This window comes from Branchiostoma floridae, chromosome 13 (assembly GCF_000003815.2).
Source record: "Branchiostoma floridae strain S238N-H82 chromosome 13, Bfl_VNyyK, whole genome shotgun sequence".
Classification (NCBI taxonomy): Eukaryota; Metazoa; Chordata; class Leptocardii; order Amphioxiformes; family Branchiostomatidae; genus Branchiostoma; species Branchiostoma floridae.
Window position 1 is genome coordinate 10,672,751 of NC_049991.1, and position 24,560 is coordinate 10,697,310.

At 42.9% G+C, this 24,560-nt stretch overlaps 1 protein-coding gene across 1 annotated transcript; it reads right to left on the reverse strand.

The window, feature by feature from the left end:
* Nucleotides 1-4,234: 4,234 nt before the first annotated feature.
* Nucleotides 4,235-24,266, reverse strand: LOC118429560. Its single transcript, XM_035840083.1, has 3 exons — nt 23,623-24,266; nt 6,157-6,351; nt 4,235-5,802 (listed from the first exon to the last, which is right to left on the reverse strand). The coding sequence occupies exons 1-3, from the start codon at nt 23,987-23,989 to the stop codon at nt 5,693-5,695; spliced, it is 672 nt and encodes a 223-aa protein (XP_035695976.1). The 5' UTR covers nt 23,990-24,266; the 3' UTR covers nt 4,235-5,692.
* Between the last annotated feature and the right edge of the window lie 294 nt (nt 24,267-24,560).

Here is a 24,560-nt window from a genome sequence, read left to right on the forward strand (position 1 = left end):
TGGCAGGTATGGGCAATTCCTGCCGCACAGCGTAACTTGTAGACAAGTTGCCTGGCAAGGGATCGCCTGGAAAGTTTTATATTATTTTCAACGAGAGCTACTTTTCAGATACGTTTTCAATTCAATATCGTTTGTGAAATGTTAGATATTAGCTAGCCGATGAATGTTATTTTTGTTTTGTCTTCGTTGTTAAATGGCGAGTGGCATATTTTTCAGTGAAACATACCTGTATTCTCAGTGTGATGTACAAATACGACAAATTGTTTGTGGAGAGATATGGGGAATCCTGCATCTAATATGCAAGAGTCTCTGTGTATTTAATGTGACGTCAATCTTCTTCGTGAAGCGAAGGGTAGTCTCGTAGACAGACTCACGAGGCACAACGTGACTGACAAACCACAGGCGTTCGTAACAAACCACAGGCGTTCATACTGAGATTTGAACCAGTTGTGCATGTGAAGACTGATCCCGAGGTTACCACGAGCTGTCACCCCTCTCCCCTCTGGAGCACCAGCTCGCTCATCTCCTCCGCATCATTAGTTGATCCGTCCCTCCTCCATCTATCACGCCAGTGTTTAATCTCACCCAGTGCCCCGATTGCCGATCCTTGTTACCCATTGGCGACACATTATAAGTCTCTGGCAGCGGTGTAGCAAATTTCATGCACATTTTTCTTGTAGCCCGCTTTAAGAAAGACTTCTACGTTGATATACTCGACAAGTGGTTACACCACTACTGCTACACGGAGGCAAAGGCGTCAATACAGATGATCATAACAGTCGTGGTGGCAATTGTGACTTGTGAGCCTGGCTAGCCACGGCTTTGAATGGTAAGCGCTGCACTGACAAAAGGTCATGGAAGGAAATTACGGTACATTCCACGCTGCGCCATGCGTCAGAAACACTTACACTTCTTTGTTATCTTCTAGGACATTTCCATCGGCTTGCTGACCCGCTCTGCTCCTGGTCCCAAACTCACTCCCAGAAATAATGCCCTGCCCGGAATGACGAATGGTGCCATTATAAATGACGTCTTCTTTATGGTCTTTCAATCAGAACTTAGAGCTTCCGCTTTTGTCATGCCAACTTTTGCCTTACGACCAGATAATTCATTGCAGTAAAGTTAATGGTCTATTCATTGTACCCGTTCAAAAAGCCAGGTTGTGTTGTTTCTCGAATTCTGAATACTTAAGACTCTTCTGGAGACCTTCGTGTGACAGGTGAACTTTACACCTGCGCACACGCGCACACACGCACACACACACACGCACACGCACACACACACACACACACACACAGAGAGAGAGAGGGGGAGAGAGAGAGAGAGAGAGAGAGAAACAAAAGAAACACAAAAACAAATTCAGTGCACGTCTCTACTACGTTATTGCCAAACTAATTGCCTTCAGGACATCGTTTTCTCTGCTTTTTATCTCAAGTCTCAACTGCTATCGTTTATAAAATCCTTCAGATCTAGAGCGCTTAGATGCCATCTCTGCTTTATATGATGTGTAAACAAGAAAAAAAGAAATCGCTCCAGGCTTACCTCCACGTTTTGATGTGATCTACGTCTTGAAGAGCGATGTCTAAATGTCGTCCAATTATTTGGCTGCCAATTGTATGAAAAGCATTACTGCTGTCTCAGGTACTGCCTTATACATTTAATGACATCTCAAAAGAGACGTTATTAGAAAGAAGAGACAAGACTGCGCGATACATAGTCATCAAGAGACGGAGAGGGCCCGGAACAGTTGGTTATGAAAGTTGTCAGGCTACCTGTGTTCCAGGGAAAGAGCATTTGAAGACTTGCCAGCTCGGTGAAATTCCAGGAATGCCGAGACCGCGATGTCTACATTATATATATATATATATAACGTTACTTCACCTTTATCCGCGGGAAACCTTTATCCGTTGTTTTTAAAAACAGATTATTTAGGGATATCAATTCGACAGATGGTGTTTCGTTTCAAATTGCATTATTTTCAATATATGCAAAATACCTAGACTATTGCAGTTTAAAACATCGTCCGTCCGTCAATTTGATATCCCTAAATGCTTTGTTTTTAAAAACAACGGATATAGGTTATCCCGCGGATAAAAATGAACTAGCGTTGTACAACAGTACAACAGTTTCAGGCTCATTATCTCTATACTGAACTACACGCAGAGTTTCCATTCGGCATGGTTTACTGGGACCGGGGACAGTCAAGTCCGTCCACTCTCCGTTTCCCCCTGCCTAGTTTGTATTCTCAGTGCACACACTCCCTCAGCTGGGGACACGCTACACAGCGGCGCCGCCTTCTCCGTTATAACGTTCGTCCGTTACGAGCCATTGACGAAAATGGAAAAGTTTGGCGCCCCTCGGCCTGGTTTGAAAGTTTTGGTTCGGTGGTAGAGAGACAAGGAATACGTGATGAAAATATAGAACCGGGGTCGAAGGAAAATTTACAAGATTTTTTGTCCTTACATCAGTGTTGCTGCTTGACATTTTTCTTTGTGATTAATTGCTGAAGGCTGAAGGTGATGCAGGACTACGTCATTGTCAAATCCATGCAATTTCCCGCCAAATTCAGGGCCATGGAAGCTTGTGGGAAGGTGGCCATTACGACAGAATTAGACAATGGTATCCGGCTTAAGCGTAGACTTTCTAGTTTCTAGATTACTCGTTGAAGTTGGGTTGGTATCTGCCATACTAACGTCATAACAGTTGGAAAGGACCGAAAACCGTTGGGACTGAAGTTTTGAAATGGACCATCAGAGTGACGTCACTGGTTGCTAGTCCGGCGACACACGTCCACATGTGATGATAGATGGCAGGTCCACTGGAAATTGGGTTTTATGATGGATTTATTACTCATGCCTCGAAAAAGATATATCGATATTTGCAGTCATCCAACCATATCGTTAATGTAGACGTGCTCGTAGTGTGGATGAGTAGGCCCTCTCCCGACCAACATATTGATCTGTATTTCACACACATCATTCGTTCGTTTCAGACTCCTCATTTTGACGAGAATTCTTGTAGAATCTTTCTGACATTTACGCATGGTATACATAGCTAGTTATGTAACTATTTGTGCCCGATGACCATATCGACTGATTTCACTGAAACTCCCCCGTTATCAGTATGTGTAATGCGTCCCCTGGCCTTAAATAGCACCAGTATCACACAAAACTCACGCGCTCTATTCAACGTTTTTTATGGGAAAAAGCCATTAAGACGTTGCGACAGACTGACAGGTACGATTCCAATCCTCCTTTTTCTGTTACTGTTGTGCTATTCCGCATCTTGTTTTGTTTTTTTTCACTGTTAAGTTCAAAAAGAAAAATTGTGAGCCTGTGCCAGAAGATAGAATCAAGTCTTGTGACTATCAGACCATTATGCTGAAGTATTTTAACGTAAGAAGAGAATTGCCTGATAGCTGTATCGTAGAGTCGTTACAGAGGTATCGTAGAGTCGTTACAGAGAAAAACGCCGTGGTTAGCGCTCGTAAAGTTGGAGAGAATTGAGCTGAGAACAGCAGTTAGCGACGGGGACCATTTGTCATTGCGCCTATTCTGACGCGCGCTCCATGCCTGTTCTCTTGGAGATATAAATTAACGTACGACACTTTGTTGCGACAAGTAGTAGTTACCTAAGCAACTGGATATATGATTTTAAAAACGGTCAGACGTTTCATGTCAGTGACAGGATGTGGATACTACCTGAAACGTCTGACCGTTTTTAAAACCATATCCAATCTTTGAAGTAAATTCCGCTTGGCGTATCTTATTACCTGGATTTCTAACCTTCATCGACACTCTGTTGCTTTGGTACATGTGTAACCTTTACCCACGAAGAAACTTGCATCTCATCCTAACTTGTGACAAGATATCCCTTCTTAATAACCTGTGCGTCCAGGTGGAGAGAGGTAGCTCCGCAGTGTTAATGGAGGGCAGCAGGTGCGCTGCATGGCCAGCTCGTGGAACTAGAGGGCGCGACCACTGCGGTCAATATATTTTGTACCAGTGACACGAATCACCTGTACGTGCGTTTTCTTAGTTACCTGGTACATGTAATTAAATCAGTGCTGTATTGGCAATGCTAGTGTTAAAAACTTGTTCTAGATATAAGAAAATAAAGAAAAAATTACAGACACACACAAAAGTACTACCACCGTTCCAGTACTGTAGTTCTCACTACTACATTAAACTTCAACACTAACTGTCCTCATACCATACAAAGAAATGGACCGTAGTAAATTGCACCAGCTGATTTAATTGCGCAGAAAACAGTTGAGAGAAATGCACCGTAACATGAGAGAACGCGCCATTACGCCAAAGAAGCAGCTCTTCTGCCAACCACATCAAAGGTGTGTAAAACGGTCCTTATATTGACATAGACCTGAAAGTTATTTTCTACATGGATGCAACAGAGCACATTTTCTCTCTTATGCTGATTGAGAACAATTCTAGGCTTCAATTCTGTTTCAGGGCCACCATTCTGTAACATTCAACTATCACGCCGGTCACGTTCAGTAGCAACCAAGAACATTTCCCTTGCACATTCTCCACTCTACATATTGTATTTGCTATCACCAGCTTTACAGTTGATTTATACACCCATACCAATTATATATTTATCTTCTTTCCATATTTTCTCCTATATTCGCTGTACTTCGCCCCTCTGTATGTGTAAGATATCGATATATTATAGAACATAAGGTGTTCACAGACAATAAGAGAGACATAATTCTTGCGATTTACCGCGTATCTCAGTCGAACAAGTTGAAGCCGTAGCTCCATTACTTTATGCCACTGCAATCCTTCATCGCTTCATTTGAAGCTAACGGTCGATAAAGAATCTTCTGAAATATATCACGTCCTCACACTTCCATGAACTTTCCCATTTGCAGTCCGCAATATTTCTACAGCACGGCCTATCTGCCGCAGGCGGGTTGCCATAAAATGCCACCAGAGATCCCACGTACAGTTATAAAGTAAGTGATTCCCTCTGGACGGCCATAAATTTTGACTTTTTATAGAGCTTAGAATGCTAAACGTTTTAGAACGACATTTGCTCAACTTCACCTCCTGCCACACAACCCCAACTAACTGTTACTTACATTGTAATTCCGAACGAACTTCTGCGTATCCAATTTGGAATATTCGCTTTATACACAGCTATATGCTATTCTTGAATCTCGGCATAAACAATTGTTTACACTTTTTGTATTCTCACATTTCATAATTGTGAAGAGTTAAACATTCAGATACCAGCAAATTTGCTATTTCAATTAAATAATGCGTGGTTGTGCATAGAAAAGAGGTAAGCACCATAAAAACACGCCCTTCCTGCGTGCTTCACAACTTTGACCCACAAAGCGTACTTATTTTCTTCGATTAACTACAGCATAGCAAAACGCTACTACGTCACCGGTGCCACACGCTCACCTTGCTTCGTGATAAAAAAACGAAGCAATTGCTTTCAATTTTCCAATAACATCGTTTCGGACGACATCGCATTCAAGCTACAAATGAAGTTTGCCATATCCTAGGCATCATTTCCTGAATATTGTCAACGAGTACGTATATATAAAGCCACAGTGACAGAATCCATAGCATCATAAAGGTTCCGCCCGGATAGTCTAATCAGGAAAATCTTCTCCTGACCAGGTGACGTCATCACCATGGTTACCGCAGACGATTTGGTGCGGCTATGCGGTGACGTCTCTCAGCACGTTGTCGTTCTGAGCGTTGTCCAGCTTCTCCTCGTCTGACGACTCGTCACTGTCCGAGTCACTGTCTCCAACCTCTTCACTCCAGTCTGGGAACGACACGCACAAAAACATCAAAATGTCGTCTGAAATTACTGATATCTTAAATATCATTTGTCAATGACTTATGATACCTACAATTATCTTTTACATTTTTATTTCATTGTCGATGATATGAGAAAAATAAACTTTATGAAGATAACTGACTATGTGCACCAAAAAGTAGTTACATAAGCAACTTGATATGATTTTGGAAACGGTCAGATGTTTCAGACAACCACCTTGTGTCTTACGTCAGTGATCTTATTGCTTGGATGTCTAACCTTCATCGACGAAACTGACTATGTGGCTCTTAAGACCATTGAGCCATTGTTTTCTAAATGACGTCACTCATGACCACATACCACATTCAGAGTCGCTAAAGTTAACGTCGCTGACGTCCTCCAGGTCTGAGTCCTCGGCGTCGGTGTCGTCATTCTCCTGCCCGCCCGTCTCGCCGTCATTCCCGTGCCAGTGGTTCTCCGTGCTCTGGTGCGTGGCTAACGTCGCGTAACCTTTGAACTCCTGATGACACACCCGGCAGGTGGGCACTTCAGTCTCTGTGATGGGTACAGAAGGAGAAAGAACGCTACGTCACTGTTCTGTATCTGCATAGCCTGTACAACAGCCATTCGGGGTAACAGTTCCCCGTGGCAAAGGTTGAACAGAAAATCCCTATTGTCATTCAACAAATCTTTGTTTATTCTTCTTGCTTGTAAATCATGAAATGTAGGCTAAGGCAGGACATAGATTCACGACAGTCCGTACACCACAGCATTCTGTCAGCAAAGGTCAGCTTCTTTGTCAGAACCCAATTTCTCCAGATCCTAGCCCTAAACCACTAAAAACGTAAAGTTTCCCATCGGTCTTGAAATGATATGAAGAGACAACATCGGATTACTTTCGTAGATAACATGAATGTTAGAATCCACAGAATTTCAATTTGCCAGTATCATTCTACCTGCTTCAATAGTGTGGCTACATATCCATCTAAGTGTCGTCCTAATCCGTTTCCACCATTATTCTTACAACTCAGACGACACTGACGTATCGAGCGGCTCGACTGAATGACGCATCTTTGGCCCCCTGTAATTGTGTTATCGTCCCAGCCCGTCAGCCTGTGCGCTCCCAGTTCATCTATATCTCAACATCGACTATCTGGATTCAACCGTTTTTCTTCCATTCGTCCATTGCAAACTGGGGATAATTCGTTTGTTTCCCTCGCTAGGCACAAATTGAGTTTCTGCCCTTCTAAGCACAAAATCAATAGGATATATTCCTAGCGACGGGTGCTGGCAACAGGCTCAGAATCTTAACAAGACATTTAGTTCTGTTCAAGGTCTACATGTAGGACTGGTAGTGAATTACAATCAATTAGTTTGACATACAGATCCACGCTGTTTCAGTAATAGTTATATTTCAGCCATACCATAGGTATGGTGAAATATATTGTATTCGTAATTATATTGCAATCCATACATAGTATGGGATTGCAATATATTGTTTTTCCTTGGTTTCTTCTTCTTCTCCTGTCAAATCTTCAAATTGATTCAACTTTTTCATTTTTAGGCCAAATGAGCTGAAATTTGGCAGGGTGTTAGGGATAGCAAATACCCCCAGGTGTTTTTCTCACTTTCTTGATAGAGGCCTTAGAATTTATGAAATTTAGGGTTTTTGGTCATTTTTAGACAAAATATGTATATTTTGGGCCCCTGTGCCCTGGTATTACAAGCTAATGACCTAACATTTGGTACAGAGGTGCATTGGACATATGAGCACAGAAAACCATCAACACTTTCTTCATAGATCACTTCAAAAATGAGTTGTTTTAGGGGTTTTGGCCATTTTTGACTAAAAATGTATATTTTTGGCTCCTATGCCCTTGTATTAAAACCAAATGACCTGAAATTTGGCACATGGGTGCGTTTGACATATGACCACAGAACCCCATCAACGCTTTATTCATTGTTTACTCCAAAAATGAGTTATTTGAGGGTTTTTGGCCATTTTTGACTAAAAATGTATATTTTATGCTCCTATGCCCTTGTATAGAAACCAAATGACCTGAAATTTGGTACAGAGGTGCATTCAACATATGCTCACAGGGTCCCATTGACACTTTCTTCATAGATCACTTCAAAAATTAGTTATTTTGGGGTTTTCAGTCATTTTTGACTAAAAATGTATATTTTTGGCTTCTATGCCCTTGTATGTAAACAAAATAACCTGAAATTTGGTACAAATGTACATTGGACATATGACAACACGTTCTTCATAGAGCACTTATAAAATGAGTTATTTTGGGATTTTTAGCCATTCTAAACTAAAAAATGTATATTTTTGGCTCCTACATGTATGCCCTTGTATTGAAACCAAATGACTTAAAATTCGGCATGAAGTAGGACAAGTGCCCACAGTACTTCATTTTCCCTTTGAGCAAACATTACTTCAAATTGTTGAATTTTGGGATTTTTTCCAGGATGAAGATGGATTGCAATATGCTGTATTTGCTCCTAAGCAAATGTCGACCTTTCTAGTGTTTCTTTCTTCTTTCTTTCTTTCTTTCTCCTGTCAAATCTTCAAATCGAATCAACTCCGTCGTTCCTGGACCGAATGACTTGAAATTTGGCACAAGGGTAGAGTGGGCCAATACCCTTAGGTGTTTTTTTCATTTTATTCATATCTGCTTCTAAAATGATTTTATTGAGGTTTTATTGCAATTTTTGGACCACAACTTTATATTTAGGCCCCCTGTACCATGGTATTACATCCAAATGACCTGAAATTTAGCACAGAGGTGCCCTAGGTACTCATTCAAAGGATCCATGCATAATATTTGGTATAAATCACTTCAAAATGGCTCATTATGGAGGTTTTTGTGGGAGAATTTTGGATTTGTGAGGTGGAAGTGCCGAGGTCAACGACCTCTAGGTCATTCTGGAAGCCACAGGTGTTTCTGGTAGATCCAATCATCTACATACCTACCTAGTCCATGTTCCTCCAGGTGGTTGGGGGGACAAGGTAAATCTAATTAATTATTAGCCAATGAGCAAGGTTATTTTGCTGGAAGAGTCCATTGTTGGTCAGGGGGTGTTTTTTAAAATTTACTTTAAGACTTTGGTGATAATGCCAATGCTTTTTTTAGCGGAAGTGTTTTTGCACTGATCCACTTGACATAAGGCTACTGCTGGGACAGTCCATTTTTGCACATAGGGGGGATTTTTAAAAAATTCATTTTTGGACATGGGTGATGATTCCGAATTCCATTTGTTGAATGGAACTTGACCCCACCTGAAGACTGTACCTGAGGATTCGGCAGCCAATCAGCAAGCCTGATGTAATATGGATGAGTCCATTCATGCACAGGGGACTATTAAAAAAATTCAGTTTTGGACTGGGTTGCTTATTATAGAAAAGGCCATGTATTTCTGGACTTTGGTGATTATGTCAAAGTCCTATTTTAGCGGATGTATTTTTGGATCGCTCCACTTTGCACAGGGGTATAACAGGTAGAGTCCATTCTTGCAAAGGGGGGGATTTCTTTCAAATTCAGTTTTGGACGGCTGATGATTCAAAATTCCATTTCTTAGCGGAAGTGTTTTTGGACTGGTCTATCTTACCCTTCTACATTGGGTGCACTTGAGTCCATTCTTGCAGGGAAGGGGGTTGTACGATTCATTTTTGCTCATACGTGTAATTAGTAGCTTAGGATGCTTAGTCATCTTAAGCAGAAGAGTTCCATTTTTGCACATGGGTGATTTTGGAATAGTCCATTGTTGCTTGGGGAAGGAGATGGCTGAAATATGCTGTATTTGCTCTCAAGCAAATGTCGGCCTTTCTAGTTTGTACTAGGATTATATGTTGCGAATGCACACCTGCCAAAACACATAGCTGTTACTAGCTTTTCACAAGAGTTTTTTTTTTTTCGAACCACAGCATTACGGTTGTAATACACCGCCCTCTTACTCACGAACGCGTATACATGGGCCCCAGCAATGAGTGAATTGGTCACTGGGTGTGCACTAAACTCAATAAAGCGGGCTGGTGATTGAACGTAGAAGCATGGCTTCATCATCAGAATATCGAGGTCACTCTGAGGCGGCTGTGTTCTTTTCATTCCTCCAAATTGAACAAAATCAATAAATGTGTATGATACGATACGTGGAGGGGCGACTACTTTCAATATGACAGTCTTCATACCATAAAAGGAAGCCATAACGGATATGGCTTTAAGTATTTCAGTCGATATTTAGTTTTAATTTGTCAGACTTAACCATGTAACTGTCACAGACGGTACAGCAACTGACGATGTATGTGTAGAAATATACTTAAGTACTTGTAGAAATATATAATTGCTGAGAATGTTTTCTCTCTCCCTGTTGTAACCCAGGTCCCATATTCTTATTGTCAATGTCTGTGTCCTTTCCGTGGTGCAGAATGACCTCATTTGCGGAGGCAGTGCACCGCTATCTACCCCGGACCCGCTGATTACCTACCGGATGGTGGCATCGATCATCTCAGGACCCTTGTAAAGGTCAGGAGGTCAGGGCTGTGCAATGGACGGGCACAGTCACACGCAAACATTTTGGTATATATTGGTGCACAATTGAACGGGAATAGTCACTCGCAAACACCAGGGTACGCAGTCATACGCACATAATGGGTCGTACCCTGATGTACCATTGGACTAGTGCAGTCACAAGCAAACATTTGGTCGTACCCTGGTGTACCATTGAACGGGTCACAGTCATACGCACACAATGGGCCGTACCCTGATGTACGATATCATTGGGTAAACGCCACACACAAACATTTGGGCGTACCCTGATGTACCATTGAACGGTCACAGCTCATACGTAAACGCTGGGTGCGTTCCCTGATGTACCATTGAACGGTCAGTCATATGCAAACAGTTCGCCGTACCCTGATGTACTATTGAAGCAGTGGGGTGACGGTTAATAGACCGTTCTTCGAAGGGTGTAAGGGGTGGAGATTCAAATAAAAGATGGTTGCTTTCTACATTCCTTCAGTCATACAATACAATGTGGATGTGAATATCGGGATGAACAAGAAATGCTGTTTGTGTTATAGATCAACTAGCCTGCTTGGTTCTGACCCGATGTAATGCCTCTAACTAAGTGGAAGACTCTTCTATATTGCAGATGCTGTTTCTATCGGAGCAAGACATTTGAAAGGGGTGACTGCAGTCATACAAACTAAGCTATTGTTTCCAAGCCCAATGGGTTTGGCCTGGCTGTGCATGATCTGTTTTACCCTCCCGTTCTGTCCACTACATTCATACAGGTCAGCTTTATTATTCTGTGCCGTAAGTAGTTGCACTCCATGGTCCAATTTGTTTGGTCAGGGTCATCCTGTCTCTATCTATATTCCCAACCTTACGGGTTCCATCTGACAACCATGTTCATCAAACAGAGATAAATGCGAAATGATGCGATAAAATCATGGACGTGCCCCGCAGAAGCCAGTCTTTACGGAAGTACATTGACCATTAAATCAGCTCTAAACACCGTGCACCCGATGGGAATTGTTCGGGGTCCCGCGCACACGCCACCGGCACGTTAATGAATCGTGCAGGACCCCGGCTCCGGGTTAATCGTTGGTCTGGATGAAAGGTCCATCGGCACACACGCCCACCTGTCTGCCTCTATAGAACCCCTGCTGTGTGGGAAGGTGCAGGAGAACCAGACGATTTTAAGACTGCGCTTTGCAGTTAAAAGTAAACTTAAGACTTAATACTTAAAATTCTAAGTAGGTAGGCACTTGATAGATGAGCAGGGTGGAGGTAGAGGGGGGGGGGGGATTACCCTTGGAAACCCTAGCAAACCGCGGTACTGAGGGATATTGATCGGCTTGTGGACGTGGTTGGCTGACCGGAGACCCGAATCTAAGGGACTCAGTCTTCTGCACCTGCTGCTAGTAGCACTGCGAATCTCATCATACACACGCATTTATGTTATCTATAACGTGAGCCTCAACATAGCTGCTGGCAGATTTAGTAGAGGAATTCCTTGGGTTCAATAGATGCTCTTTATCTGGCTTCAGTCTGTCGCCTCAGTATTTCACAGTATGGCACAAGAACCTAATACGTAATACATCTTGAACAGCTTGTACACCATTAACACCGGCAGCCATGATTTAGCCATATATGGAGCGTTTCCCATTTTCCGTAATGGGCTAGTACAGAGGACACGGTAGGTTCGGCACGGCAATCTCCGGCAGTGGACTGACCAGCGGATCAATCAGGACAGCTCTTATGAATTAAGTCAAAGCTCTGAAGCTAGAACTCTAACACTAACGCGTGCCCTCGGTCAGATTTCGCGCCAGATAAAGGCCAGTTGTATCCTAAGTGTATTTGTAAGTGATTGGGTAGAAACGCCTTACGATCGAAATCATAGAAATACAGATTGGGTGTGAGTATCTAAGGCTGAGATCACGCCGGGGGCGTGAGAGGCAATACCTTACACCTTATCGTTATGAAAATCATACCGGCATACAGCAGAAATCACTTGCCTCGAGGTATACTGCGTGCCGCATTGCCACGTACAGTGATACTAAAAATAACACAACACAACACATAACTCAACCATCATTCATCTAAATATGGTCCTAATCTAGTTGATATTTTACAAACTACATGGCCGATATGGTATGTTTCATTCTGAGTTTAAGCACCAACGCACTGAGGACGTTTATGAAGATCCTTTTCTCATCACCGTTACGAGTTTTAGTCACAGCATTTCACGGAAGTCATCCACTGTGAATGAAAAACGTGCAGGTCACGTGAGATAGACCGGGCCATAATTGCTTCGTTTTGATCTGTGTCAAGCATCGATTTGTCTTAATTTGCTCGTTTTGTTTTCCACGATTGGATTCGATTTTTTAACACTCATTTGGTTCCGTGTAATCCACACAGCTTTGGACGCGGTAAAGTTGTGTTTCTTTCTAATCACACGACTTTGAAAGAAAATGAGACGAATCAGTAGGCTGAACTTGAACGTAATTCGTCCTTGTGTGTTGTTGAGAATATATGTGGCACCAAAACTTTCTCCGTTGCTTGTCTAATGCCAGGTTTCCGACACTCTGTTTAGGGTAGCCGTAGTTTCAGCACTAAGGACAGGTACACCCTGCACCGGGAGATTTGATTTTATCCCGCTTCTGTCACTCTTGGAAATCCTACCTCATATTTTTACACCCAGTAAAATACAGAACTGCTCGTATCTAGATCATCCTCACATTTATATATTCTATATTTAAGGGCTGATCAGGGATTATTATGATGACAATGACGAATCCCGGGACTACATAGGTCGTTGCGTTAGTGAAGTCACCACCGTAAACATTTCGCCCCGAGTTGACACATAAAGAAGTCCATAACAGCTCCAGACATGAGGCTGAACTATTGATATGCAGTCTCGCCATTAAGCGTTCTAATTCCAGTATTGAACCGGGAATCGACCGGTCACTTTGAAGTGTGCTCCCCTGAGCTTGAGTGGTTTTATCCTTCTCTCTGGAATTATACCCCCAATCAATGGACAAGTTCGCCATTATGGATAGATAATGAGGAGTTCATTCATGTTTTAGAGATTTGCTCTTGGAAGTCTGATATTTCCTTGGACGAGGGGATTCCACGAGTTAGAAGGCCCCGTGGTGAATACGGAAGGAATGTAGTTTTATCGCTTCAAATTGTTTATTGCACAACCAGCTCCCACAATGTTTAAGCAAGAAATAATTTACACCACGTCTTATCCCAAAAGCTTCCCTTATTTGTCCCTTTGCTTTGCCCATGAATGTATCATCCACGCATGTCTCCTGTATTGTACTTCTCTTCGATTTAAAACTGGGCCTGGGCCTTCTAGATAAACCGTTAACTGTCACCATTAGAAATTTCCAATCAAATAGCCGCCATAAGGTGGGACCTGAGAGTTCCATTAAGTGTGTTGATTGTGTGGAATAGATCACTGGAGTCTCGTCGCATGTCCCGGTTACGTGTCAGGGGAACAGGTTTATACCTTACCGCAAATCCTGTCGAACTACAGCTTAACTGCCGCTGCATCAGATCGTAAACTTACTTAGGTGGTATATCACTGCGCTTGGGACACCGGTGTGGCAGTACTGGGTTGGAAAAATTACAAATTTGAGGGATAAAGAACGAATTTTCTTATGTTTTGTGTATATTGTTGTCTTCTAATTCATACTTGTACGTATTACGCAATATCTAAATTATAAAAAATCGGCGAAAATTACACAACAGTACCGCAGTTAACGAACCCCGCAGTTCGAACCCCCACCTTTAGGTATAGATCGTGTTACTTTGAAAATCTGCTGAAGTTCACTTTCACAGAGATTGAATGCACTTTGGGTGTTCACTGCTGGACCCTGCTGGAGTTTTTTTCTCAAAATCACATTTGTGTCATCAGTCCAACACAGTGACGTAGTAACGAACTTAACTTCACCTCAAAATGACTGGTTTCCAAACTTACACGATAAGCTCGTGGACTGGTCGAAGCTAAACTTATTTGACCAACCGCCGTTATTTTTCTAACTGTATCTTCTGGCGTTTTAATCGGGTTTGCCCCAACTCTAGCCATGTTCTCACCGTGTTTTGGTCACTTTCCAAATGGTTTCCTTCCACTGATTATTTCATTGTCATATTATTCCCCATACATTTGTTTTATTTGAGGCAACGTGTCCCTTTTCTCCAACATCACATATTGATCAAAAACATTTCTGACAAACTTTTCGACAAACAAAATGCTAAAAACTGTAACTGGAAGGTCAATGCCGATAGAAGATTCTTTACATTATACGTATGGAGTAGTATAACAATACCTGACTTTTAAAAATATCTTAACTTAAGATTGAAGGAGAGAAGAAGAAGAATGTCTCAAATTGGCTGCCCGGTGCAATTATATGATAAATGTATCATACCGGCCTTTTAAGTACTTCTTAATGGTCTCCTATCTGCTAATGTCTTATTAACCATTAGCTACGGTTTTACGTCTTAATGGCTTTGGGATCATTCTTAGCATACTAATGCAATGTTCTCCAAGGACCAGCAATATTTCTTGACCCACATTACTACAGCTGACAATAAAAGCTTAGGTTTTTATCAAAGATAAACATAGGCTGTAGCCTGAGTGTGATCTTAAGGCTGGTGGAATGAACAAGTAAAAAAAAACTTTAAGACTTTAATTATATGGCTATGTTATTGCAATCCACAATGGTCTATAGAAACGTGAAGATTTCAAGGTAGAGCGCATCTGGCTTCGCTTAGTGAAATTTGGATTCGATTCTGTCTACATACAAACGAGATTGGTTTCGTTTGATTAAGCCGAAGCTCGTGCAAACCAGCCGTTCCTCGGCATTTCGCCGATGCATTTTTATGATTCTCTAGCTTGTGTACCTTGTGTGTCAGCACTCAAATCGGTTGCGCTTATTTCGGTTTGCACACGACTTGCAAATTGGGGTCGGCTAACATAATACATGTCAGACAAATTATGACCTGATCCCAAAGGCATATCTACCGGGTGTGTATCAGTATTGGTATTTCTACTCTGATTCGAGCATATTATCTAATCAATGCACGGAAAGCCGCCTACGGAATCTAGTAGGATTACAAAGGGAGTTGGCGGCTTTTATGGCAATGTGACCCTTGAGAAGACGGCCTGATTGGGCCACTCATTTGCATAAGTTTCCTTGCAATTGCCAGTAATATGTCTGATTCCGTCAGCCCATTTAGACTGCGGTCATATTTCCAAACCGGGGCCCGGCCTGGCAGCTTTTTGGGAACGAAAAGTAAGATTGAAAAGACAACAAAAACAGAGAACGTAAAACAATTAGTCGTTAACATAATTCGCACATATTCCTTGACAAACATTTAAATTTTTCGTTTCCGCAAACATCCCGGCCAGGCCCCGGTTTGGCATATGACCACAGCCTAACCCCTGAGAACGCAGAGACGTTCTTCGGAAAATGGGCTACCATCTCTAGAGTCACGTGACACAGGTTTCTCCTACATCTCTAGCCCAGAAGAAGGTTTAGAATATTGCAAATACGGCCTCAAGGTAAGGAAGGTCAGTTTATTTTTTGTAGCCTGGTATCCAGCCGAGACTCTGGAGCTGTAATACGGTTGGATACCAGGCTAATGGACTTACGGTTTATGATATTGCTGCTGTGTTGTGAAAAGTTTTAATCTATGCCCCTTGTCACGTACTCCCGGAGGGTCATTTATATTACCCTGCAATCGATCTGTAAGGTTCCCCACAAATCTCTCCGGCCTACCAGCGGATGTTTTCAGAATTGGATGATAGTATCTTCTAGATACCATCAGAAATTAATTTCTGCAACATGACGATAACACCTGTGTAATCAGTAGGGCAACTATGTGTCAAACATGCAAAAAAAAGTGTGTTCAAACTTGAACATGGCGGTGTTACGGTCAAATAATAGAGGTCACGTGGAATGTGACCACACGCCCAGCAGGGTGACTTTGAACCTGAGCTACCGCAGATTCCCATTGACTTTCTATTTCTATCTCTATGACAGACATATCAGGATAGCTGATGGTGTGATCTTCTATATCTGTCCGACAACACCGCGTCTCTTGTCAGGACCGTGCGGCTAAATGAGTATTCTGTCCGCCCCAGAGCAATTAATAACTTGTACAGCGCAGTTCAAGTGCAATTTACGTTACGTTATCGCCTTGTCGTGAATCTCCCGCCGACGTTTCTATAGCTGCACGGACATTACCCAGTTTCTAGGAGATTACGTTGGCAGCGGTGCACATCTTAATGTGGGCAGATAAGATGCCTGTGTACGGTATATCATTTCTTACAGAACTGGACGCAGTTCTGAGAGATGTTTAAACTGTTTGATTGACAGCTGTGTATGACGATAAGTCTCGTGAAGTGGTAGTGAGACGGGAAGCACCTGTGCATGTGATGCTCCATAAACGCTGCATCGCTTTCGGCACATTAGGGGGCGAGAGTTCAGAATGGCTCCCCCGCCAGCCAACTGGGTTCGTACTCACATCTTTCTATCAGCAAAATGGCTTGTAAGCACCGAGCCTTTCTATCCAGGCCCATACAAAGGGATTTTGCTCCACATGGTCAATTTGCCATCAAAACCTAACGACGCTTTGAAGGAAATATATGAGCAATACTTCAAGTAGCCTATAGCATACTGACAACTTTTTGATATTAACTTTTAAGTCCTCCAGACCAAGCTCATAACGGAAAAGTGTGCAATATTTATGGTTATATGCAAGGGGCGTTCTTGCTGTTTCGACGTTATTCGATTTTTGTCGCAAAGGATTTTCTTAATGGTTGTACGTTTCTAAGGAAATTTAATTGGATTCTGTACAAATTGCAAGGTGGCCATGTTATTTTCCTCAAGTATTGAATCTTAAGTCGATAGCGTCGTTTTCAAGGACATAACTACCCCATTTGATACGAAAGAAAATTACATTCCATTATACTGGAAACATTAGAACAAACCAAGACGTCGGTACGTTAATCCTAACGTTGCTCTTATGTCTTAACTGCCTTCAGCATACTCTATGGTTTATGATATAGCAACTATCAAGTAGACATGCGTATAGACCTCACGTATATGGTTCCAAAACACTGTGGGTTAGAGCAAACTGGCCATACTACCTTTGATTCTACAATAGTGCCCCCTGCAGTCCGTACTATAGTGTATTAAAACATTATGAGATGGTGTGGTGATGAAGAGCTTGGAATTTTCAAGGTTTATCAACGTTTTGTAGCCTCAAGTTTTAGATGCATATAAACCAGCTTTGAGGAATAATTTTGGTGACTGTGTTGTGTGAATTCGATACTGCGGGGTAGTACTCTATGAATACCATTGCTCTGTGTGCATGAGTTGTTTTCAAGGTGACTGTCAAAAGCTTTGACACGTCAGAGGTGCCACGTCGCCACCCTGCCGGTAATTTCGCAATGTCAGCCAACACGGCACCAGCCTGCTTGGCACGGGCTCAGGGGGCAGGGTATTCACGCAATGTCGAGCAAAGGAGGGGATATGTCACTCTTCAAGTAGACATTGGGGGTAATGTTCTTTACCTGCTCTCCATGTTTATATTGGCCGACTTAGAATAATTCAACAGTAGCAAGATAGCTTCCGCCCTATGGCTATTCTACGAAGACGCTTGCAATTCCTACGTTATTGCCGATGTTGTATTCAGTTATAACGCGTTTGCAAAAGCAGCGAATATAGGTAGACAAGGATTAAAGGTCAAATATCTTTACTGTATTTTTAGAACGCAATTATAAGATCACGGAGCTCGAGTACTATTCCTGTGCCTTCATAACTGTTGTCAATCCAATAATCTGAGGATGAATGGTGCACAAAGGAAAGGGCCGATATCGACAGTTTAAAACATTCCACCTCAACATTGATGAATCACCCATCAAAGGTAGCACTTAGAATTCATAAAGTCGTAAATGATTTATGAGCCCTGCTATGTGATTCTTTGTAACCGAACGTTCAGCGCCATATTCTGCACACTCATGTATTTGTGAGGAGCGTGACACCGGCCTGAAACCGCTGACCCCGAGGGCTGACCTCTTTTAGTTCAAGCACATTGCCGCACGAGGAAGTAATCGTTCTTGACTGCTTGACTTGTGCCTCGTGAGTGTTCTTCAAGGCTCTGTCATCAATACCGCCGCCAGGCTTCAAGTATTGCTGGAGATCCTCTATCATCGTTGTGGTTCGTCAGATGCATATTATAGTACAGTTCTCTTCTATCAGTACATAAAACAGTTCTATGAATTCGCGAATCGTCATGCAACACGGGTCGACTAAAACGTCTCATCAATAAAACAAAGCTTGAGAACGGAACACAGTTTTGGGAATCAGCTTTGGGTAGAGTTCAAATTCCCTTCTGATCGATCATAAAGACTTTATTCTGATATGCCACCAAATTATCGATCTACAGATCAGAGGTGCCCTTTTGAAAGGCTTATCTTGCGTACTTTTTACCAATAGGAGAGTAAGCCTTCTCAAAATGCTTATTTCAATTTTTCAAAGTTGACAAGGTTCACAGCGTGTTATCGTTTTGTCAATAGAATGAATGAGTCAATAGACTTTCGCGAAATTGTGTCAAAGGTACCAATATGATTGAATAATGAAATAAAAATGCAATACAAGTCCTGTTGTGTTGCATTAGTTTTCTATACAGGGGTCACTTTAAGAATGGCAAGCCTACTGCTCTGTACCAGTCAGGGGATCAATTAGGTATGCGGTGGTATTCATGATGGATAGCTATTTTAACCGGGTCAAAAGAAAAATACTGAGTCCAACGTTCCCATTTGCCGTGTCTGCACTCCAATACAGGCATTTTGCCAATGTCTTGCATACTGCCAATTAGATACCATTCAAGAGTGACGCTTTAATGTTATTTTCTGGCTTCAGAAAATGCAGCAATTTGATTTTCTTGGCATTGGGACGTCGTCCTGACTAGTAGGCTGTGTAGAAGGGCACGTCGTAATTACCTCCATACCAAGAGTTGAGGAATCACCGCTGAGTTGTGTTTGGCGTGGAACGTGTCGTACTCTTTGCGGCAATGCGGATTAATTTCTTGGGCGGATATGGCGGTGAATAACAAATGGTCGGTAATTTTTCATTGGGGTTATGCAGACTTCAGTGAAATAGTGTTGTACCTGCAGGCTACGTAAGCAAGCAGATAGCGATAACAGGTACTCATGCAGCTGCGCTGCCTTATTACCATGCCTTACGGTGCTGTGATCATGAATAACATCAGATTATTTCCACTGTAAGGAAAGATATCAAATGTACGGACAATAAAACTGTTCAGTACGCATATAATGTATTTTCTTCTTGACCTTCAAACCAGCGTTTACTATTGTGAAAATCGTGCTGTCCGTTGCTAAAATTTCAGTTCCAACGAAGCGAATATACATAATTTTGATAAATAGCAGCTCGTCTTCAATGCCAAATATATCGCGCCGCATAATATGTATATCTAACGATTTCGTGAATTTTTGAAATACCAGCACATCATGACCAGACTCCGTGTACGGAATGTAACGGCGTTTCATCCAGATACCATCTCCAGGAATCTAGGTCACCGAGCAGCTTTCCACCATCAAGGCCATAAAATATCCCGTTCTATATTGCATGAGTACAAAACCCTACAAGTACTACCCAGCCAGTTGCCCCGAATTCCCAACAATAGACCGTTATTGGAGCCGGAACTAGGGAGAAAAGGAAATGATTTCGCTCTAATTCATTCCATCACATATCCAAAGCCTCCGTCCCTAAGGGAACAGCATAATTGAAACAGCCCGCCATTTTGCCAATGGCGAACGTCTGTCGTCTGCAATGTCGGCTACAGGGACAACTGAGGGGAATTTGTCAGGCGTATGCGCGGGACAAAACACAGGAAGCTCGTTTTCTTCTTGTCCTTATAAAAATGTGAAATTAGATACTAGTATTACGTTTCATGAATTTCTTTGCTGCTCTTTCAAAATAAACAGAACAGATTGTACTCCCTGATATGTGCGTCCTCCACCTTACCATAATTCAGAGTCAACAAAAAAAAACTTCTATTCGACAAAACGAAAGCCCGGAAGATAATAAAAATAATAATTACTCATCTATCTGGTTCATCACCAGCTAATTTACAATCTCCGTCAAAATTCACCGTAATGGGCTTTAGTTATGAGATATGAGAGCAGTATGGGGCACCCCTGGGAAATCTAGATTATTATCGCCTGGAGGATGGGCCGACGTTGTTTTTCTTGTGTGGAAAACAGAATCCTCATTGACAGAAATATGGGCCTGTCCTTGGTGCTGATGAGCCCCTTGTGGTTAACGGTAGGATGGCTGTATGTGTGTCTCAGCTAGTTGCGTTTGCCTGCAACCGCAGAAGATAGTGTAAACAGATGTGATGGGTTTTACGGCAATTTATTTGGTATGTTATGAAAGCGTGCGGCCGGCATCCGTAATTGTGGCATCGTGTGGCCTAATGGTCAGAGTGTTTAGATGTGAATCAAGGTGTTCCGGTTCAATACCCTGACATGCCCTGATGTTAACGTTGTGCCGCTGCTTGGGAAAGTCATTTAAAACGAACTTAACTTTTTTAGTCAGGTGCAAAATGAGGAAGCTTCGGTTAGGGGCGTCCATCGGACAGGATGTTAAATGGATATTTGAAAAGAGCCCACCACACTTTACGGAAAGAGTGGGGACCATTCCTGGTGTGATTTGATCAAACCTTATAGTCTGTATACCTTATACACTGTAATTTGAACCCTCAGCCTTTTAACTGTTAGTCTAGAACATAATAATGAAGAAAAGAATATGGATAGATAGCTCCGACACACAAGCACCAAAAACCAACCCTTCCTCTTCCTGAGTAACGTCACGTTTTACTAGTATAAGTGTACTCAAATTTGTATTCAGTCGTTACAGTGTACCAACTCTTCATGAATAGACGGTTAAGCTGTCACCCACGACTCAATTCTGCACAAGTGACACGTTTATTGGATCTAGCGCGTGTCAGCGCGTGTTTGTGCCGTGATGTTTCCCGTGACTCGTGCCAGACAGGTTGGAGCCGTGTGTTACAGGAGAGCGAACAGTGCGTCCGAACCTGCGTCAAGTTCACACTGAGCAGGAGAGATTTTCCATCCCCTGGTTATATACCAGTGTGCAGGATCGTTCCAGCGAGCTAACCCCGAGAGCACGTCTAGCATTAGAAACGTTATACCTGTCGATAAACTTATACAAGCAAGCCGCACCAGAATAAACATGAAGCCCCAAAATCGTTTTCCTTTTCCCATATTTTCAGTGCAATGTTTGCAGCTAGCTCTGAACACCATCACCGCAATGTCTGCAGCTCCGAACATCATCAGCGCAATGTCTGCAGCTCCGAACATCATCAGCGCAATGTCTGCAGCTCTGAACATCATCAGCGCAATGTCTGCAGCTCTGAACATCATCAGCGCAATGTCTGCAGCTCCGAACATCATCAGCGCAATGTCTGCAGCTCCGAACATCATCAGTGCAATGTCTGCAGCTCTGAACATCATCGGCGCAATGTCTGCAGCTTCAACCATCATCAGTGCAATGTCTGCAGCTCTAAACATCATCAGTGTAATGTCTGCAGCTCTGAACATCATCAGCGCAATGTCTGCAGCTTTGAACATCATCAGTGCAATGTCTGCAGCTCCAACCATCATCAGCGCAATGTCTGCAGCTCCGAACATCATCAGCGCAATGTCTGCAGCTCCAACCATCATCAGCGCAATGTCTGCAGCTCCGAACGCTTTTTTTTACAATATACTGTTGGGTTATTCGAGAGAACCATATAAATATTCCTATTGAGAAAATATGGAGGATATCGATTATCTCACCCTACATTCTAATAGTGGGTGATTTAAAATTCCAGAAATCAAACGGTCCAAATCGTGACATTGATTCTTACATCCCTAGCGACTTTTCTAGCTCCAAAAATAGATGATAGAGAACAGGGGCCAGATTAGCGGATTGGTGTCAGATTACTGAAATCTCCTGCTGGATATGTTAGTTACTTCTTATGAATAGAAATGATGTCATTATGATGTCATAATAGCTCAGCGTGTCAAAGGGCACGTCCAGGTGTCATCAGGGCCCAGCGGCGCCAGATGATACTGTCGTCTGTCTATAGGTAAAAAAACGCCCAGTACAGTCTGTGCCGTAACACACTCTCAGCTGCCACAAGATTCATTATCTGATGAACATCAGAGCAAAATTAGGCCTTCAGTGCACTCGGAATCCTCTGTGAAACGTTAGTAATCAGAAATAATGCCGGCACAATTGGATAACTCTGCACACAGATGTCGGGTAGTCTGCCGTGAGTCTCGTGTCTATTACCGAGCTCTACCGCTGAGTCATCACACTGCGATTCGTTACGCCGAGATTCTACCTATCAAACTCAATCAGTCAGGCTCATGTGGATGACTTCACCCATTCCAAAATAACCTTCCATACAGTAGAAAGTATCCCTGAGAAATGAATATTCTCTAATAAGACCTGTAGGAGATATCAGCCGTCATCGCTATGCCTCACCGACGCCTCCTTTCTATCGCATCGTTAGGTGATTCGATTTTATGAAAACATGACTAAGCCGACTCGCTCACATGCCTGCCCCGTACGGCTGCAGCGATAATGTAGAGGAACGTGTGTATCGCCGATGATTCAAGGGCCTGTAACAATTTATGGCGTCATTAAAGTTTGTGTTTGGAACCAGGTCGTGATTTTGCACACCACAAAATAGCCTGACGTTTAGGGGTGTGCACGTAGTTACGGAACAAAACGGCTCTCTCTGCAACTATTGTAGACACCCTCAGGCAAATAACCAACATTTAATACTCTGCTTTACACCGCTCAGGGCAGCCGAACTTGAGACATCCGGGTTGATCGTTATTGCACCCAACAAAATTGCCCCGTTGTAATTCTAACCGCCAACAGCGGCGCGGAAACGTTTCGGTAAGCATCCCTGCCCCATCTCCATACCGATGTGCAACCTTCCATACATGCTGCATACAGATATAAGCTTAAGGAGGTACATCCTGCTGCAATTGAACCCATCCGCTTTCCTATGAGGCGGATCGACTGGTTTATTACCATATTCCGTACACATAAGCAGACTGATGGAGGAACGTAAACAGGACTGAATGCATTATTAATGAACATGGAATGGGTTTGACAATTTTGATTGCCGCGCTTAGAATAAATCACAACAGGATGAAAAGCATTTCTACTGTCAATACTCCGCACATTTTATCACTCACCCGTACAGTTTTCGTTTCCGTTCAGTCTCCTGCGAAGGATTTTGTTTTTGGCGGGGAAGTCCTTGCCCTCCCACACTTCAGCGGGCACGTCGTTGAGATGGACCGCCTCTATCCTGACCCGGGGACACTTGCCTTGTCTCTCCAGGTCCAGGCAGACGTACAGCGCCCTGTTGTCCAGCGCCCACCACTCCCCGTCTTTCCTCACGGCCCGCAGGACAGGCGGGTCGTTGTCCAGTCCTCTTCGGTGTAACCTGCTCTTCAGCTGCGCCAAGCTCTCCTCCGCCACTCCGGTCATGTCCCGCCATATGGACTTCGCGTTGTCATTGATGAATTTTACCGTAGAGGGTGGCTGTAGGGCATCCTCCATGTTTATATACTACTAATATTTTGTCCACACGGAGTATTCAAATATCGCGAAGGCCGAATGCAGGTTCTGAACCGTCCCTCTCCTTTCTCACTCCTCTCCAACTTGCCCGACCAGTGAGGATGTGTCTAACGTTAGCCGTCCACTCCCATCCGTACGAGCAGCTCGTGCGAGGTGTGTTGTGTGCTCTGACGTAATTATAGTGGCGGAGACGGGAGGGATAGCCTCCAGCTTGTCGCGAGTGATGAGAACAATTGGCTGGCACGTGAGATGGGTGATTATGCCGGAACAGTCGCGTTCATATATGTAGGGTTGGGGGGAGGAGTAAACATACCTCACGTGGATAACATGCAGAGCAATGCTCTTCAACCATACATAGTTTATATGAAAGTAAACCATTGCAAAGCTAAAAGTACGTTAAAAATGGTCTACATATAACGTGTGAATTTTACAATTCTAAAACTTATCGATTAAGTCATTCCGATGCAAGAACGATCTACATTCAGTACACTATCAGGGTGTATAAACAGGTATCAATATTTATTGACAACTACACACGATGACTTATTTGCCT

Bases quoted from the DNA above. Each gene is read 5' to 3' on its own strand.
- LOC118429560 (XM_035840083.1), bottom strand. From the start codon at position 23,989: ATGGAGGATGCCCTACAGCCACCCTCTACGGTAAAATTCATCAATGAC. The intron at 6,352-23,622 runs GTGAGTGATAAA...TACCCATCACAG, and splicing joins CGGAAACGAAAACTGTACGG to AGACTGAAGTGCCCACCTGC. The intron at 5,803-6,156 runs GTATGTGGTCAT...TGTCGTTCCCAG, and splicing joins CTTTAGCGACTCTGAATGTG to ACTGGAGTGAAGAGGTTGGA.